The following is a 17,431-nucleotide window of genomic DNA, read 5'->3' on the forward strand; positions in this document are numbered from 1 at the left end:
TATAGTCAACTTCTTTCCTTAGAAAATTACTTAATAGTATTATTGATTTCTCTTCTCTTTCTAAGCTCAGCTTTGGAGGGATCCCAGTGCCTGGAAAATCAGGGACATTATCACGCAGGAATTTTCATGGGTGTTTTGAAAATATTTATTATAATGGAGTGAACATTATTGACCTTGCCAGGAGGCATAAATCTCAGATCTACATCGTGGTAAGAGATTTATAGTTAAGAAAGAACAAATAACTATAACACATTTATAGTAAAATCTATGTTAGTTAATGAAAGAAAAATGAAGTATGGGCTGGTTTTTATTTTATGCTGTGTTGATTCATCCCAGGAGGAAAGGAAGAATCCATTTTATTCTTGTAGTCTTTAGCTGATATTTAGATATGTCTGATGTCAGTAACATGATGCATGAGAAACCATCAAATTTTGTCTTTGTACCAGAGTAATAATAATATGTGTCTGGCTAATAGGAACATCAGAAGTACTAAACTTATAATTTTAAAATTACATTTTAAAAGTTGTTTGGTTTTTTGTTAGTTTTTAGTTGTTTTTTTTTTGTTTTTTGTTTTTTTTTTTTTTTTTTGTTTGTTTGTTTGTTTGTTTTTTCTGAGGAGAATGATCCATTTTGCTTTGTCCAGAGCGTTATAGTTTTGATAGATAAGTTCTATTTTTCAGTTTATACTGACCTTTCTCTGAAGACCTGTGGTTTAAGTGGGTGGGTTTAATGCATTTATTGTGATATGGCAAACAGTCATGTTATCCAAATTCTCTAAAAAGAGAAACAGTTCCAACAACAGAACAAATACTTTCTGTATAACAAAAGGCTTTCTAGAAATTTTGCTAAGTCCTTTGCTGTTGGTCTTGGTTTGGATTTTTTTTTCCTGTAGTACAATAAAGGTCATCTCTGTTTGCAGCATGTACTTATTTAGTAGCAGGAAATGCAGAGGCATCATAGAAATCAGCTAGGAATAATTAAAAATATGTTAAATACTTTCACAACCCAAATATTTTAACTTGGATTTCTGTTCAGACTATAAAGAATAAAATTTGGTTCTCTTTCGTAGAAGAAACGGGTGAGAGGCATCTTTTCTCGTGTGAAATTCACCTGAAATATTCCAAAATTAACTAAGCTGGTACCTCTGCATGGTATTCTGTCCCTGATGCTTATGAATACTGGGGAATGGGCAATTAGAGTAGGCTCTGGGTGGACTAGTAGAAGGGGATCTATGAAATTAACTGTAATAGCAAATTTCATTTTTTTATGTCAAATTTTTTAAATTGTTGTACTACTTTCAAAAATATTTAGGAGACATTTCATAATGTAAATAATTATGGAAAGAATCTCTGTTACCACAGAATCCCTGTTAAATAGGCACTTTACTGGGGGAATCTGCAAAAGGCCAGCTTTTAGCATTTAACAAGGTTTATTATTCTGATGAGTACCTTTTTACTGTGTGTCATTTTAGCTGACTACTCATTTCTGTACAGCTGAGTTCATAAGATAAAGCTTTTACTTGTTTATGTATTTTCCTTGAAGAAAATGAAAACCCATAAACTTTAATACTTTGCCGCATCAGGGACTAGTGAGTATTTTTCTTAAATTGATTTTAAAACTTCTTACTGTGCGGTCAAAGTTTTATGTATGCTCAAAAGTTTAAAACCTCTTAGTGTTGAATAGAAATTAAGTGTACTTCAAATTCCAAAAGCATTAATCTTGTTATTCATTTGTCCAGAACAAATTAGTTATAGTTCAAATGGTGTCAGCAACTCATTCAGAGTGCACAGTGTACCAAGCACCATAAAGTGTTAACTAACCCTGACACCAGATGCAAAAAATGCATTATTCCCATTCCAGATTTCTTATTTGCATCACTCAGTAGAAGTACAGATGCAGGTTTTTCTCAGGGTTTCTCAATGAATTCAACTGCAAGTTTACCTAAGAAACAGTTGTTTCAGAAGAAGGTAAGCACGAAATAAATGCTAGGTGCAAAAATCCAGCTCATCATCTAGTCCATACGGGCCTACTTGAAAACAAATTCTCTCTTAATTTAAGAAGTGTCTGTTGAGCATTTGTAAGTAGCAAGAGTTTGTGAAAACAAATACTGGAATTGGTGCACATCACCAATTGCATTAATTTGGATTTTTTTTTTTATTACATTTAACACCGTCTTAAACAATCAGCACAGCTCAACATTTTTTCTCTGCATCCAAGCATTTAGGCCCATGTAAGTGTTTTCATGCAGTCAGTGGCATGGCATTTATTTGTCATTGATTTGTCAAGTCCCTAATGCTTAATGAGAATGACCCAAACTAGGAACAAAGCAGATCTTTCTTACTCCTGAAGTAGCATTAAATCAGCCTCGTAATTTAGGATATTACATCACTCCCTCAAAGGTCCTTGCCACTCTTTGTGCAGACAGATGAATCTATTCTGGCCAGACAACTGTGTTAACATTTCTCAAACTGATCATGTTCGTGTTTGATTTTTAGACTAATACACTCAAGTACTATGCACACGTTTTGAAACTCTGCAGTTTCCATGGATAAATTCTCATTACTCTTCGTAATGCCATATTTGTTTTCTTTCTTTCTAGGGCAATATGTCCTTCTCGTGTTTAGAGCCACAGGTGGTTCCTGTTACATTTCTGAGCTCCAGCAGTTTCCTGGCTCTGCCAGGCATATCAGGGCAAGATGAAATATTTGTCAGTTTTCAGTTTCGCACTTGGAACAAAGAAGGACTTCTATTGTTTGGTAAACTGCACCAGTCTTCAGGTGGTTTCCTCTTATATCTGAGTGATGGGAGAGTCAAAATCAACCTTCATAAAACAGGAAGAGTACTGAGTGACATCGCTGCAGGTAACAGAAATTAAGGAGAAAAAAATCTAGGACTTTTATGCATAAAAGAAAAAAAAATTAAAAGTTAATTATTTAGTACTTGCTTTCTTGACTTATTTTTATGACTAGTTTGTGTGCAACTTTGCTTTACTTGTGGGAATTTTACACTCAATTATTTCTAAATGCTTTCTTTTCTCACAAACATACTTATTCTTTTTTTCCCCATGAGTGAGCAGAAATTACTTGCAGTAATATAGACTGAAAAATTGAATCCTTAGCTTAACATGCATACAGTATGTACTGCTTATGTGTATAACCTGGGAAATCTAAGCAGCTTTTTCAGTTATGAAGTGTAAGAAATTTAGTCTCTTACTCTGTCAAGGTAAGTCATGTGTTTTTTGCCATTTGTCAGTGCTTTCAAAACGTATCAAGTAACTTTATAAAGTTATACATCACTATAAATATCACATCTAATCTTTTTTAGAGTTCTAAATTGCGGAGATGTCCATTAAACTGGGACATTGTATGCCCAATATCAGACTGTGTTTCAGAAAACCAGAGCAAATTTGAATCAATGATTAAAAAGAAAAAAAAAGGGAACTTGAGGAAAATTAATACCTGAGAGCTAAAGGGTCATTTTTGTAGTTAAACAATGAATTGAGACTGGATCATCTACTTTTGGTAATGCTCTGCTAGGCATCCCACAGGATGTCACAGATTTTCAGAAAGTTAGTACCTTCTAGACTTCCGATGAGTAATTTCACCCTTTGCAAACAAAAATGTCGAGATAAAAGAGTGAAGCAACTATAGTAATACACAATCATGTTAGAGAGTATTCAGTTGGGATTCTAAGCAGATTCTAGTTTTAACCTTCTCTTTGCTATGCAGGAATGGGACTAATTCTTTCATAAAGTGTCTCTTCAGTTTTTCTGAGCACTGTGAGCAGTTTATGTGAGAACAAGACTGTTCGCCTGGTCAGGAATCTCAATCTTTCAGAAAACATGAAAGCAAGACAGAAAAACATCATGTCCAGCTTTGAAGGCTTTTTATAAAATGCTGAGATCCAGTAACATCACCCTGTAATAATATCACTACTTTGACCTAGCACCGCTTCATCAGTATTGTACTATTCTCTGGCATTCCATTATCATAGCTACCTTAGAGCTTCTCATTATTCAGGCAAACAAATTGAATTTGGCCCTTTACTTGTATATGGATTATATGATGTGATAGGTTATGGTGAGATTAGGTGGATAAAAGGGATTACATAAAATATATGAATATGAGGAAATTGAGGCTGAGGTTGCAGTGGTTTGTATATGGACAAAGATGCCCAGAGTCCACTAGCTGGAGGAATATTTTGTAGAAGCAATGGTGAATTTGGATGCAGAAAACACATTTGTGATATCCAAAACATCACTTGATCCCTGATTTATTTTGACCCATACACAAGCATGTATTTTCCATTTCATATTCACAAATATCACTGTAAAAGAAGCCAAGTTAGTTCCAGTTATGTAATGAAAAACAAGTGAGAAACACCCAAACTAGTTGTAATCAGCATAAAGATAAAATCAGAATAAACTGATCTAAATTGTTGTGTAAACTTATTAGGGAGTATAATGCAGACAAAGGGAGCAAAGCAGAATCAAGTAGGACAAAGAAACTGCCGCAGGATTTGAACGTGGGATCTCTTTAGACTTTGTTCCATGCCCCTGTTTCTTTTAGATTGATTCCTTACTTTAATTCCTCTAATAAATGAAAATGACCTTGAGCCAGAAGGGGAAAGGGGGAAAGGCAAGAAGGGAAGGGGAAGGGGAAGGGGAAGGGGAAGGGGAAGGGGAAGGGGAAGGGGAAGGGGAAGGGGAAGGGGAAGGGGAAGGGGAAGGGGAAGGGGAAGGGGAAGGGGAAGGGGAAGGGGAAGTTCATTATGTTTCTACAGATGTATAATAATTACAAGTAAAATTTTAAACCGTTGATTATTTTAACTCAGGAAAAGACTATAAGCCTCTAATGACCACAGATAATGTTGAAATTTACATAAATACTTTGATCCTGTTCCTGTGGGTGGTAACAGAAACGGCGCTGCTATTTTTTATTATCTAAACTAACTGATGCACAAAGAGTATCACTTTAATGACAAGAGATTTCCCTAGGCTTACCATTTGAAAATGTCAATTTCTTAGTAAGTATGTCAGTGATATGTAGTTAGCAGTGATGAATTTGGCTTTTTAGAAGCTATTTCAATTTCTGTTCAATTAGGTGATGTATGTTAAAAAAAACTGTTGCCATGCACTGTCATTTTAACAGATTGGCTGAAGGTGGTGGCACTTTTAGCAGCTGTAGGTAGACTTATACATGGAGCAATTTATTCAATTTCGAAGCTGCAACACAACACATAAAATCTTAGCATAAACATCCCAAAATATATCCTGATGTTTTATGCTGAAATCAAATTTAATGCTCTCATGCTAGGTTAAGCTTTCTGTTCATAACATCAAGCAGGAGGAATCGTGTTTGTCTTTGTGAAGGCAAAAGCTACAGCAAAATCATCTTATTCTCTTCTAAGATGGAATTTATCTAACAAAACCATATGGGAAACTCTTCCTTGAGTTGTTGAAGTGTTTGTTGTAACAATCACTGAAGCAATTCAAGTCTGCATTTGGAGATTGAGTAATTAAATTATGGATGGTTGGACAGAAGATTTGCTCCCCTACAGGCAAGGACTTATGACCTGACTTTCATATGCACACACACACACACATACACGTAATATTTCATAATTAAATCCAAGCATATTTCTTTGTGCACAAGTCTTAAATGAATTATCTTGTGTTTTTAAAGAACTCCTTTAACTATATAAAACCGAGGAGAATAGCATGTTAGTTCATAAGTAAATAAGTTATAGTAAGTTCTATCTTTTGCAGAATGGTTGCTTAATGTCTTTCGTTTGTAGCCTCTTTTGTAAGTGGTACATCAAATATTCACAAAGAAATAACACAGATTTAAAAACAGAGAAATCAACACAAAGTTAATTGTCTTGAATTATGAGACCAAATTGAATTACAATATGTGTAAATGTTAGATCTTATTACTCAGTTTCTTCTATGACCCTCTATTTCAAAGCAGCTTTTAATTTCCATGCAGCTTTTAATTAATTTTAATAATAATGGGATGTCATTGTTATACTTCAGACTAATCTATAAATTACTTCCTCTAAACTTCTATTTTGTTTCTCACTGATCTCCTAATAATTTATATACACTGTATTTTATCTATGTGTTCCTGATGACAGGTATCATTTTTGTGCCCAACATCCCATAGACCCTATTTTAATACTTAGATTTAAAATTATGGAACTAATGAGAATGAATGGGCATCCTGTTTAATATCTACCTTATTTTGTACTAAAAAAATTAATTGCTTTGTTTTTCCTACTTGTTTCCGTTGAAGCATTTTTCTAACTCATATTCGAGCAGCAGACAATATAGGTTTCAGATGGATTGTAGATGTTAGTAGTCCACTGGCCTCTCCCACTTAAGTTTTGTACAACTCAGTGGCTCCACACAAGCAAATGTGAATTTAGTCAAGGTTCTAAATTCAAGGGCTAAAATGAAGTTTTCTTCCGAGTATCTTGTGCTCCCACAATGGCATTCCAATGGCATCCTAGAAAGGGATTTCTAGGGAGTCTTAACTTCAGCTACATGAACACTGTTGAATAACTCTAATCATGCCAGCCTCTAAGAAGGGGAGATGAAATATCCATTCCAAAATCATACAGTAGGACAGAAAAGTGAATTACAATAAATAAGCCAAAAAATGCAAAATTCATATTATTAATTGTCCAGTAACCAGAACTTCTGATGGTCTGATGTAACATTCTTAAATGTTAGGACAGTCTCTTACCTACCTTCACAGTCAAATATTGCAAGGTTTGGAGTATGGTTTACCCATTAGAAGAAGCTACTGAAGCAGGATGCACAACTAAGAATAAAAGCAGTTATCATCGTAACAATTAAAATAAAGTGTCAGCATTTATTGCTAGATTTAATATCTTCAGTAATGACATAAGTAGTGAGATCAAGTATATCCTCAGACACCAATCTGGGTGGTGCAGTTGATTCCCTTTAGGGAGGGAATGCAGCCCTTGGTAGGTTTGAAGATGGAGGGCCCTTGATAGACTTCAAGAATGGACTCGTGTTAACATCATGAAGCTCAACAAATCCAAATGCAAGTTCCCCCCAGTATCAGTACAGGCCAGGGGAGGAAGGGATTGAGAGCAGGCCTGTGAAGAATTTGGAGCTGCTGGTAGATGAAACCCCACCTCAAGAACTGCTTCAAGCTCTAGGGTCCCCAGCACAAGAAAAACATGGTCCTGCTAGAGGGAGACTGGAGTAGGGCCATGAAAATTATCAGAGGGCTGGAGCACATCTCCATGAAGAAAGGCTGAGAGAGTTGCTATTGTTCAACAAGAAAAAAAAAAAAAAAAAAAAAAAAGCTTAAAAAAGCTTAAAGGGGACCTTTTTATTGTCTTTCAATACTCAAGAGAAGACTTACAAATGGAGATTTTTATTCTCTTTTTCCTCCAAGGATCTGTAGTGGCAGAACAAGAGGTAACAATTTTAAAGGTGAAGCAAGTTATATTTACATGTTCCACTTCTTGAAAAGTTCAAAGTTTTGTTGTATGGGGTTTTAGCAACCTAATCCAGTAAAAAAAAAGTCCCTGCAAAGAGGGACATTAATCTAACTAGTTTTTAAAGGTCACTTGCAGACCAAAATGCTATATGATTTTATGATTCTTTGAATTCTAAAGGATAAGATAATGTATTAAGGAGATCTGACTGAGGAAAACTTCAATCACTTGTAGTACCTGTGAGAGGTTGGGGCTAAAGCAAAATGTTTCAGATTTCTTGTTATGTGTGCCCTAATAAATTTGCTGATTGAAGGAAGGAAAAAATTAGAGAAAAGGTATATAGGACTAATATTACCTTAAACATATTGGAAATATTATCTAGGTGGTAGTTCATCTGAGTTTGCAATGTTCTTCTAGGGTTTATCTCTTCATTGAATTACAATCTTGTATTTAGATAGTCAGTGATCTATGGATCCTAGTTATGCTATAATTTAGCCATTTGAACCTTCTAATCTTTCTCTTTTTATTTCTTTTATTTCTATTTGAATGAGTCTCTTAACTCATGGACTGTTACTGCAGCATGTACGACATGTTCTAGAGAGGAGTACATAAATACATGAAATTTCAAGAGGGGAATCAGATCACAAATCATAGGCACTCTGCAGTCAACAAAATGCTTTGCCTTGTTTAAAGGTATTTGTTCTTCACTGAAAGAAGTACCTCTGTTCTGAAGAACACTCAAGAACATGATTGACTTTAAGCACTTGTTAAAGATAATAACGTGGTTACATGCTGCCCTGTGTAGAATTTATTTATGTATACATGAGTGCTTTCCAGAATGTGGACTATAAGTTTATTGCTTTGTGGCACCTTACCCCTACACAGCTGTAGATAATGTAAATTCGTGGTCATGGCTAAACTCTGAGAATATTTTCCCATATTTGTCCAATAGGAGAATCAACTGAAAGCAAATTGTCTTGTAACATTGACATGATGATTACCGAAGCTTTTAGCATTTACGGTATTTTGCTATTTTACCATGTTGTAATATAATGACTACTTTTTGCTTTAAAATATGAAGAAATCCTTTCTAACAGTGTAATAAAGATATGTATTATGTGTAAAATACTGTATCATCACAATGATGTTTTAATGATAACTTCCTTGGATTGGGAGGATACTCTTCGCAATCATGAAATGTATATATTAGAGATAATTAGGCTACAATAATAGTATTACACTAACACTTATTCACTGAAGTACCTTTATTTTTTATTTATCAAATGTAAAGCAAGGTTCTGTTTTCACGAAAGATGCTTGTGCGTATGAAGTTCTTTTTCATTTCACTATCACTTGGAGATTTTATGTGGGCTGTGATTGCTCTTTTGGTTCCTTCTCCTTTCAACTCTAAAACATTTAGATAGTGTTACAATAAGTGGAAGTTTAACTTAAATTTTGGGGGTTTATTTTTCTTTCAGGTGCTGGATTAAGTAATGGCCAGTGGCATTCTGTATCTCTCTCTGTCAAAAGGAATCGAATCAGTGTAAGAGTGGACAATGATGTGACCTCGTCTGCTCATGCATCCATACCTCTGCAGATTTATTCAGGAGATGTTTTCTACTTTGGAGGTGAAATGTCGTTGTTTGTTTATATAGGCAGTATCTAACAGTTACACATCAATTTTTCCTGACATATCTAATCAAACGGAAAGAATTCTTTGGCTTGTTTCAAGTCTTCTTTGTCTAGCTTGTTCAGGCACTGTTACAATGTTTTTAGTTTGTTTTCTTTGAGTTGAGTTGCAAAATGAATATTTTGGAGATTCTTCCACTGGAACGACTTCAAGTTTTCACCTTAATTGTATGCTTATCTGTGTAAATACTCTCTTTGTATGATACATAAACTCCTTTTTTTTAATCACATTTTTTCTATGTTTGACGAGTATAATTTATGTCTAAAAACCTATATGTATGTATATCTTAATTTCTCTGGGAATATCAACGGTCACCTGTCATCAAGACATTATGTTATTAGTAACATGTATTGTTACTGATGGAGTGGAACAGGTTGTTCTGTTATTCATATAATTCTTTTGGGAACAGACTGCATAATAGCAATGGTAAACATTACCTGAGTGCATTATTAGCCTAACAATTAGCTTCTTCTCTTTAAACACTAATGGTTTAATTATTTTAAACTCTAATGGTTTAATTATTAAATTATTAATTATTTATTAATAATTCTCAAATTTTCTGAAGAAAACTGAAAAGGTTGTGTAAAAAACACTAAGCAAGTCATTATCCAAAAATCACTTGCCTTGAAACAATACATTTTAAATAAATTTCATATTCACAGGCATATTCTTAATACAGTAATGGTTACATGAATATTCACATGAATTTTCACATCTGGTATCTACCCTTCTCTACTATAAATACCATTTGAACTCGTTAATAATCAGCAAAATCAGAGAAAGATGCAAAATATTAGTCTTGAATCACCCTTCTGTGTTGGTTCAGGTTCCCAGATCTCTGATTAGGTCATTTTCCTTGTTGCAGGGTTGATGGCACAGATGAACAGTTCAGAAGGGATGTGGATAGTTACAAAAACAGCATATTGAATTAAGTTATACGAGGGCTCTTCTACTTGTGTTTTGCAGTGTGGAGAGGATAAAATAATTCCAGGAACACTGAAAGTACCAATTGCATATCTACCCCTCAGGTTCTCTGATCTCAGCTGTATTACTGAAATCTGCAGCTTATGCATCTCATACAAAGTTAGAGAATCCTAAAATTGGGTTTCAGAGTTTAGAAAATTCTTTATTAAATTTTTATGTTATATACCACTCTCAAAATGCAGACAATGCAGTTTTACTTTCTTTCCAAGTTTTTATGAATATTTACCATGTTTGTGCTGTTTGTTTAAATATGAGTATCAGACTTTTAGGGGAAATGTCCTGGGGACATGGTGATTTGTTTACTTGTTTTAATGACTACAAATTATGCACAGAATGTATATACTTAATTAGGAAAATGTGTAATAAACATGAAAATATTTTAGTGTTATGTCAGCACATTTTCTAGTCATGCCATCATCATGGATCTATAACCTTTCTCAGTTCTCACAATAATAACTCACTGCAAATACAAGGGAAAATGATTAAAGGAAGTCTTCTTATCTTAATATACAGCCTACAATTGTAAGGAAACACAATTAAATTAATGTCAATGGTATTTGTCTCTTCTTCTAACAGAAGACAATTTTTGAAAAAGAGACATCAAGAAAAATATCTGAGACACACAATCTTGCAAAATAGCTATGCCTAAAAATTGTAAACTTTTCCTGCTTTCTCTGGCCTTTATTTATTTATTTATTTATTTATTTATTTATTTGAAAATCTCTCTATCCTTTATTTATTTATTTATTTATTTATTTATTTATTTATTTGAACTCTACTGAAAGTATTTCATTCTCAAATGACTATCAACTTTTTCACCAGAAATGACAGCATTTTTTCAACTGTAGAATTCTGTAAAGGATGCAGTTAGACTTGTATTGATTTTTCTAACTGTGTGTGGTGCTGAAAACTTACTGTGCTCCTATTTTGACTTTTGCAAGTCCGCTAATTTGTTGTTCTTAAAGCAATACACCAAGCAAATAATAAACATTTGCCTTTAGAAGCATGATAATTTTAAAAATTTGGTTTCTGCACAGAGTTATACACACTGAAAGTCTATTAACTTGTTAAATATCAGTTTAAATTAATTTTCTAATCTACATTTCTCAAAAATATATCTGTACTATTTATATTGTTGAACACTCACTGGAATATATTTAATAGTTTCCACTGTCATTTTTCTTTCCTGTATCCTAAGCCTCTCCACTGTCTTTTCAGGATTTCAAAAGTACCCATTAGCTCTGTGGAATACAAAAGTGTATTAAAACTCACTGCTTCCTAACATCTTGAATCAAGAAGGTCTTCAAATGCTGTGAATCAAAATGTAGTATTGTTTGACTAAGATCAAAGGATGGTCCTTGGCCATTTCAGAAACAATAATAACCCTTGAAAGAACTGGGAAAAACTGCTTGGTGGACATGGTTTAAATCAAATGAGGATTAAAGCAATTTAATTATTTATCACAAATGTTTAATTGTTTGGCATCAGTGAACAAGGCATTTCTGGATCAGTAAGATAATAGATAAACCACAATATTAGATTCTTACAGAGTGTGGACATCCAGATGGTCTGTAGTCTCAGGGTCCTTTTAAAGAAGTCTGATTAGATCAAGATGTAGAGGGATGTGACCACTCAGGCTTTGTACAGCTGCAAAGATGGAAATCTTATAACTTCTTGGGGCAAACTGTTCTCATGTGGGCCACTGTCACAGTGAAAACACTTGCTGCTTGTGTCTTATGCCTTATGATCCAAATTTGCAGGTTTTTAGTTTTTGCCTGTTATCCCGTCACCATGCACTGCTGGAAGTAGTCTTGCTCCATCTTCTCTGTGCCATCTTACCAGATAGCTTTATCTTCTCTTCTTAAGACTAAGTAGACCCAGATCTCTCAACCTCTCCTTATAACTCCATTCACCTTCCAGCTGTCTTGGAGGCCTCCTCTGGCCTCACTCTAGGAATATCATGTCCTTCCATACTGGGGAGCCCAGAACTACAGCACTCCAGACATGGCCTCACGAGTGCCACGTGCCACGTAGCAGGGAGAGCCACTTCCTCTTGATAATACATCCCAGAATGGCATTTGCTTTCTGTGCTGCAAGAGCACATCCCCAGTTCATATTCCACTTGATGGTCACTAAGATCTTAGGCCTCTCTCTGGACAGTTATCCTCCAGTTTTGATTATTGTGTTTACTTGTTTCATCTCAGATTAAAAATCTTGATCTTAATGAATTTCATGTCATTCCTATCTAGGCTGCTTTGAGTTGCAGCCCTGATCTCCGACATTTTATCCCTGCCCCTGGTTTGGTATCAATTACAGGCTTGCTGAAAGTGTCTACTGTCTCATCATCCAGGTCATTAATCTAGACATTACAGATGGCACTACTGATCTCTGAAGAATCTTCTGCTCAGTGATCATCAGCTGGACTTTGCAGCATCAACTACCTGCTAATCCCACCCATATGTATCATGAATCTGGTTATAAGGAGACTATAGAAAACTGTCAAGCCTTTGCTAAAGTGATGGTATGCAATGCTCAGTGCTCTCCCTTTATCTGTACTTCCCATCACTTAAGCAAAGAAAACAAAGATCTCAGTCAGGAATGATTTAACCTTAAAGCTCAATTTAGCCAGTTAACTTGTTGTCCTTCGCATGTTTAGAAATGGCTTTAAGAAATTTTGCTCTGTGAATTTTCCAGGCACTGCTGTAAGATTAACTGCCCTTTAGTTTCTTGAAGATGGGTGTAATATCTGCCTTTTCCAATTATCAAGAAGTTCAGCATATTCCAAAGACACTTTGAGAATTCAAATGTTAATGAATTCACAATGACAATGGCAATTGCTAAAATGGCATTGACCAGCTTCTGCAGCACCCTCAGGTGCACCTTGGACTCATTGTTCCTTTACTATGGGCACTACATTCTTGTTTTCATGCTCTTCTAGGATGTAGGAATACTAAAGATCAGTTTTACTAGTGAAGAAAAAGACTTGGAAGAAAACAATTCTTCTCTAGACCCTTGTCACTAAGTCGCATGCCCCATGGAATATATGGATAATATCCATAATCTCTTTAGCCTTCCTTTTCTTACTCTTCTATCTGCAGAAACCTTTTTGTTGCACTTCAACTTCCTTGGCAGCTTTTATCCCCTCTTGGTTTCCTAACTGCATTCTTAGACATACAGGTAATGTCTTTGAATTCCCCTCTATGTAGGCCCCTCCTACCATATTTTATGTACTTTCTTTTTGTGTTTGAACTCACTCAGGAGCTCCATGCTTATGTTTGCAGGCCTTATGCCACACTTGCTTAACTATTTTAATATTGTTATGGACTTCTCTTTTGCTCTAAAGAGCTATTTTGTTGGAAGCTATCCATCCCTTTTGCTCTCCAAGGCCATTTCCAATGGTGTCCTTCAAAACAGATCCTGAACAGAAAAAATTTGGCTTTTCTGAAGTCCAGAGTTATAATTCTGAGGTTTTATTTCTTGCTCTCTTCTTTGTGGCTCATAAACTCCAAACTTCATCTTTAAGTTTGCTGTAACCAAGACTGTTCTTGACCTCTACATTTTCAACCATTTCTTCTTTGTCCATGATTAGCAGGTTCAATAGAGTATCTCTCCTTGTTGATTCATTGATGGTCTGCAACAAGAATTTTCAGAACTTTACAAAATATTTTTAACAACTGGTAGAGTAAAATCACTGTATGTAGTAACTGATTTTTTTCTCTTATTTGACTTCACTTGTGACTTAAAACTTTGTTCAAATCATGCAACCTTGTATTGTAACCTTACATTCTGGGACTAAGATCTCTCAGTCAACCTATTCATATCTTGATTCCACTCATTGCTCTGCAACTTGTCTTTAGGTTATCCTTTTACAAAATTGTTGGTGATGTTTTGCATATGCTTTAAAAACAGTAAGACTGCAGAGAAGTATTTCTTTAAGTCATAGAACCATGGCTTATCAAAGGAGCTTCTGGCTGAAGTCCTCCAACCACAAAGCTTAAAAGGCTTGTGGAGCCTATAAAAGTTTGATTTACTTTTGGAATATGTATTTTCAATAAGATATTACTTTTCAGCTCCAGTTTTCATTCTTTTTTCAGGCTGTCCTAGCAGTGGAAATATTTCTGAATGTAATACCTCATTTGGTGGTTTTCAAGGATGTATGCGACTTATTTCCATTGGTAACAAAGCAGTGGATATTATCTCTATTCAGCAAAGTGGTTTTGGCAATTTCAGTGATCTTCAGATAGATTTATGTGGCATTACAGACAGGTGAGAAAATAATGTTTACTCATTAATTTACTTTTGTCTATGTTTTATTTTTAATACTGACTTGATGACAAAGAACAGAACACTTACAAAATGAAATACTGTTTCTTTTGTAAGAATTCAGAAGTCCAGAATAAATTCAGAATACATAGCATATAGCAAGTAGACTTCCTTTTACTGCAGATAAAATTTACTAAAATTGTTTTATGTTTCTGACAAATTTTAGATATCTTACTTTCTTTTCAAGTAAACTGCATATGCAAATCCCCTACTGCAACCTGTAATCTCATCCACCCTTTAAAAGATTATGTTATTTACAAGATACTATTGTTTCCTGTATTCTAGCTATCCAGAAACACAGTAGACAGTATCCATCACAGTGAGTGAGCAATCATCTTTTAGACCATGGTCAGAACTATTGTCATAACTTGTGATTAGTGTCTATCTATAAAAAAATGGCTAGATAAATGTCTCTCCCCATAAAGAAAGTCCCTCCCCAAAGAAGAAAAACTGTATGTATTCCCAGAAATAGAAATGCTCGATGGAAAGACATTGTTGGACTTCAGTGTAATGAAAGCAGAGGGGGTTGCAGAGCAACAGAGAAGAGAGCGAGAAAACACACAAACAGTCAATGGAAGGAGAAGTTTTTTTTCTGTAGACTCCAGAGAATACAGTCACAAACAGCTAAGCTGTCTTTAATCCAGAAGTGTTTTACTTGGATCCAGGTAAAAGGCTGTACTGAAAGAGCACAGCAGGTTGAGGGGAATGATGTATGTTGAGGGGAATAATTGTCCCTCACTTTCTATATTTCTAGTCCTTATAACATGCCTTTTGATTTCAAAAAGTCTGTCTTTTGAATTATAAGACTTTTCAAAATTTTTATCTTTTGAGAAAACACTGTAGGCAGAGATCTGCTTCAAGACAATAGCCAGTTCCAGGATCAGTCACACACCTCTAGTTCTGTGACCTGCTATCCACTCCTAGAAATAACACAGTGTACAGCTATCCATGTTCTTATTTTGGAAACAGCCACTATTCCTTGTAGATGAAAGATGAAAAAAATACTAGCTATTTACCTAATTTTTCATAAAAGTTTAAGGAGAGAAATGTCCAAGACGAGGGGAAAAGTTCTGCCTGCAATGTGATCCTTTCAATTGTGTTTGTAGTGTGTATTATCACTAATGTTTTTACACCTATCATACATTAAAAACACAAGCTGCTCAAATATATATATATATATATATATATATATATAATTGTTCTAAGTTATCCCTTACTGAGCTAATTCTGATTTTGCAGTAGGCACTAAGTGTGATAGAAATGTGCCAAAACACAGTTTGCCCTCAGTCAAAAATTTACTGTATGGCTTACTAGAGCCTTATATTTGGAATGCCACATACATTGATGCTCCTTTATGCCTTTCTTTCATACTACTGCCTTTGACTTATTTCTTACTTTTCAGTCATAACTATCTCCTTCCTCTCTTCTTTGATGGACCTCATGGCACTTTCTTCAAACTTCTAAAGCACTGCATCACTTCTGTTTTTTCAGCTCTGGAATTGAACTTCTAGTAGGCTGATTGTTTTCTTGTTTATATAAATACAAAATCAGGAAGAGAATCGGGTCAAAGTAATCCAGCATGGGAATCTGCATATTCTTTAGCCAAACACATTAAAGGATATCCAAGCAAGATTATGAGTGAAAAGTATCACTCAATTGGCTCACAATACAATTGATACCAATTTCTGTCTGATTTACCATGAATTTTCCAATGTTCACAGTAACTGTGGTCATCCTAAAATGTTCCTCTCAGCATTACAGTTTAGAAGCCATCTCCTCCTCCATGAACACAGACATATCTTATTTTTTTTTTTAAAGGAAGATGGTACCTTCTTTTTAGAGTAGTGATTCCAGCTATTTTCAATTTTGAATGACCATAAGATGTAAGTTTGTACATGTAGGATGTACAAAAAGATGGTAAGTGTATAAATAAACAATAAATGATGTTCAAAGCCACTATGTAAATCTCAGTATATGGAAACCCAGCATTATTTAGAGTATATAAGTGCCAGAACACTTAACTATTACTACTTTCTCACAGTTTATTAACTTCAGCTTATATTACTTTCATACTTCTAAATTATGTTTTCTCAAATCAGTTATACAAAAGGAAAACAACATATTTATGTGAAATTTTTGGTTGGTTGGTTTTCTCTAATATTTACTAGTGTCAATTTATGCCTCTGCTTCTATTTTGGCCATTTTATCTTTCTTTCATTGGCTCTGCCAGATTTAGTTTTCAGTTCCCAGCATGCTTATCGTATGTTTTCCTAATTTTTCAAAATAGAAGTTTAATCCATCCATTTAAATAAATTTCACTATCTTAATTATATATTTTTTTCAAAATAGACTGCTTTGAAAAACCCCATCTGATCTCGTGCTGTCTTGCTTGTGGGAGTGTTTCTTTCTCATTTCCTCACACAGTCTCATTGAATTCAATATCTGCAGCTCATCATTTGGACCAAGCTTCATGTCTCTCTTTATAAAACTAATTCTACATCTCACCATAAATCCCAGGTGATAAAGCACATATATTTGGCAAAATTAAAACTGCTTATATGTTTTAAACAATTTTTAATAGGTAGTTTGTGTCATCCTGTGCCCCTTTTTGTTCGAGAAAAAATGCTTTCTTCCTACCATGATTCATAGTTGTCTTCAAATGCCCTAAGCTAATGAGCATTTTTGCCACTGTGCTCCTGATAGTAAATATCTCCCTACAGGTAAGCACAAACAAATCCCTTCTTTGTCTTGGAGTCTTAATGAAATCTTTATATCTCCAGTTCCAAGTCGTGAAGCATGGCCCAAATTCCAGAGTTATTGATGGCTTTTGTAATATGACACCTAAATGTAGTAGTTTTATAATAGTTTTACACATTTAAAGTGCATGAAAAAAATTATAATTTACTCTTTGCATAGAAATCTGGATTTAAATGCCATAGTAAATAAAAAACAGAAAACAAT

General features: G+C 34.6%; 1 protein-coding gene across 1 annotated transcript in view; it reads left to right on the forward strand.

The window, feature by feature from the left end:
* The window catches only part of CNTNAP4 (contactin associated protein family member 4), a 203,585-nt gene that overhangs the window by 136,032 nt on the left and 50,122 nt on the right, over window positions 1–17,431 (forward strand). The window contains exons 7-10 of the mRNA XM_056513630.1: window positions 66–209; window positions 2,600–2,861; window positions 8,952–9,101; window positions 14,242–14,413. Of these exons, the coding sequence (XP_056369605.1) occupies window positions 66–209; window positions 2,600–2,861; window positions 8,952–9,101; window positions 14,242–14,413 (728 nt within the window). The remainder of the gene's footprint in view (window positions 1–65; window positions 210–2,599; window positions 2,862–8,951; window positions 9,102–14,241; window positions 14,414–17,431) is intronic.

The sequence above is a fragment of the Oenanthe melanoleuca genome, chromosome Z (assembly GCF_029582105.1).
Source record: "Oenanthe melanoleuca isolate GR-GAL-2019-014 chromosome Z, OMel1.0, whole genome shotgun sequence".
Classification (NCBI taxonomy): Eukaryota; Metazoa; Chordata; class Aves; order Passeriformes; family Muscicapidae; genus Oenanthe; species Oenanthe melanoleuca.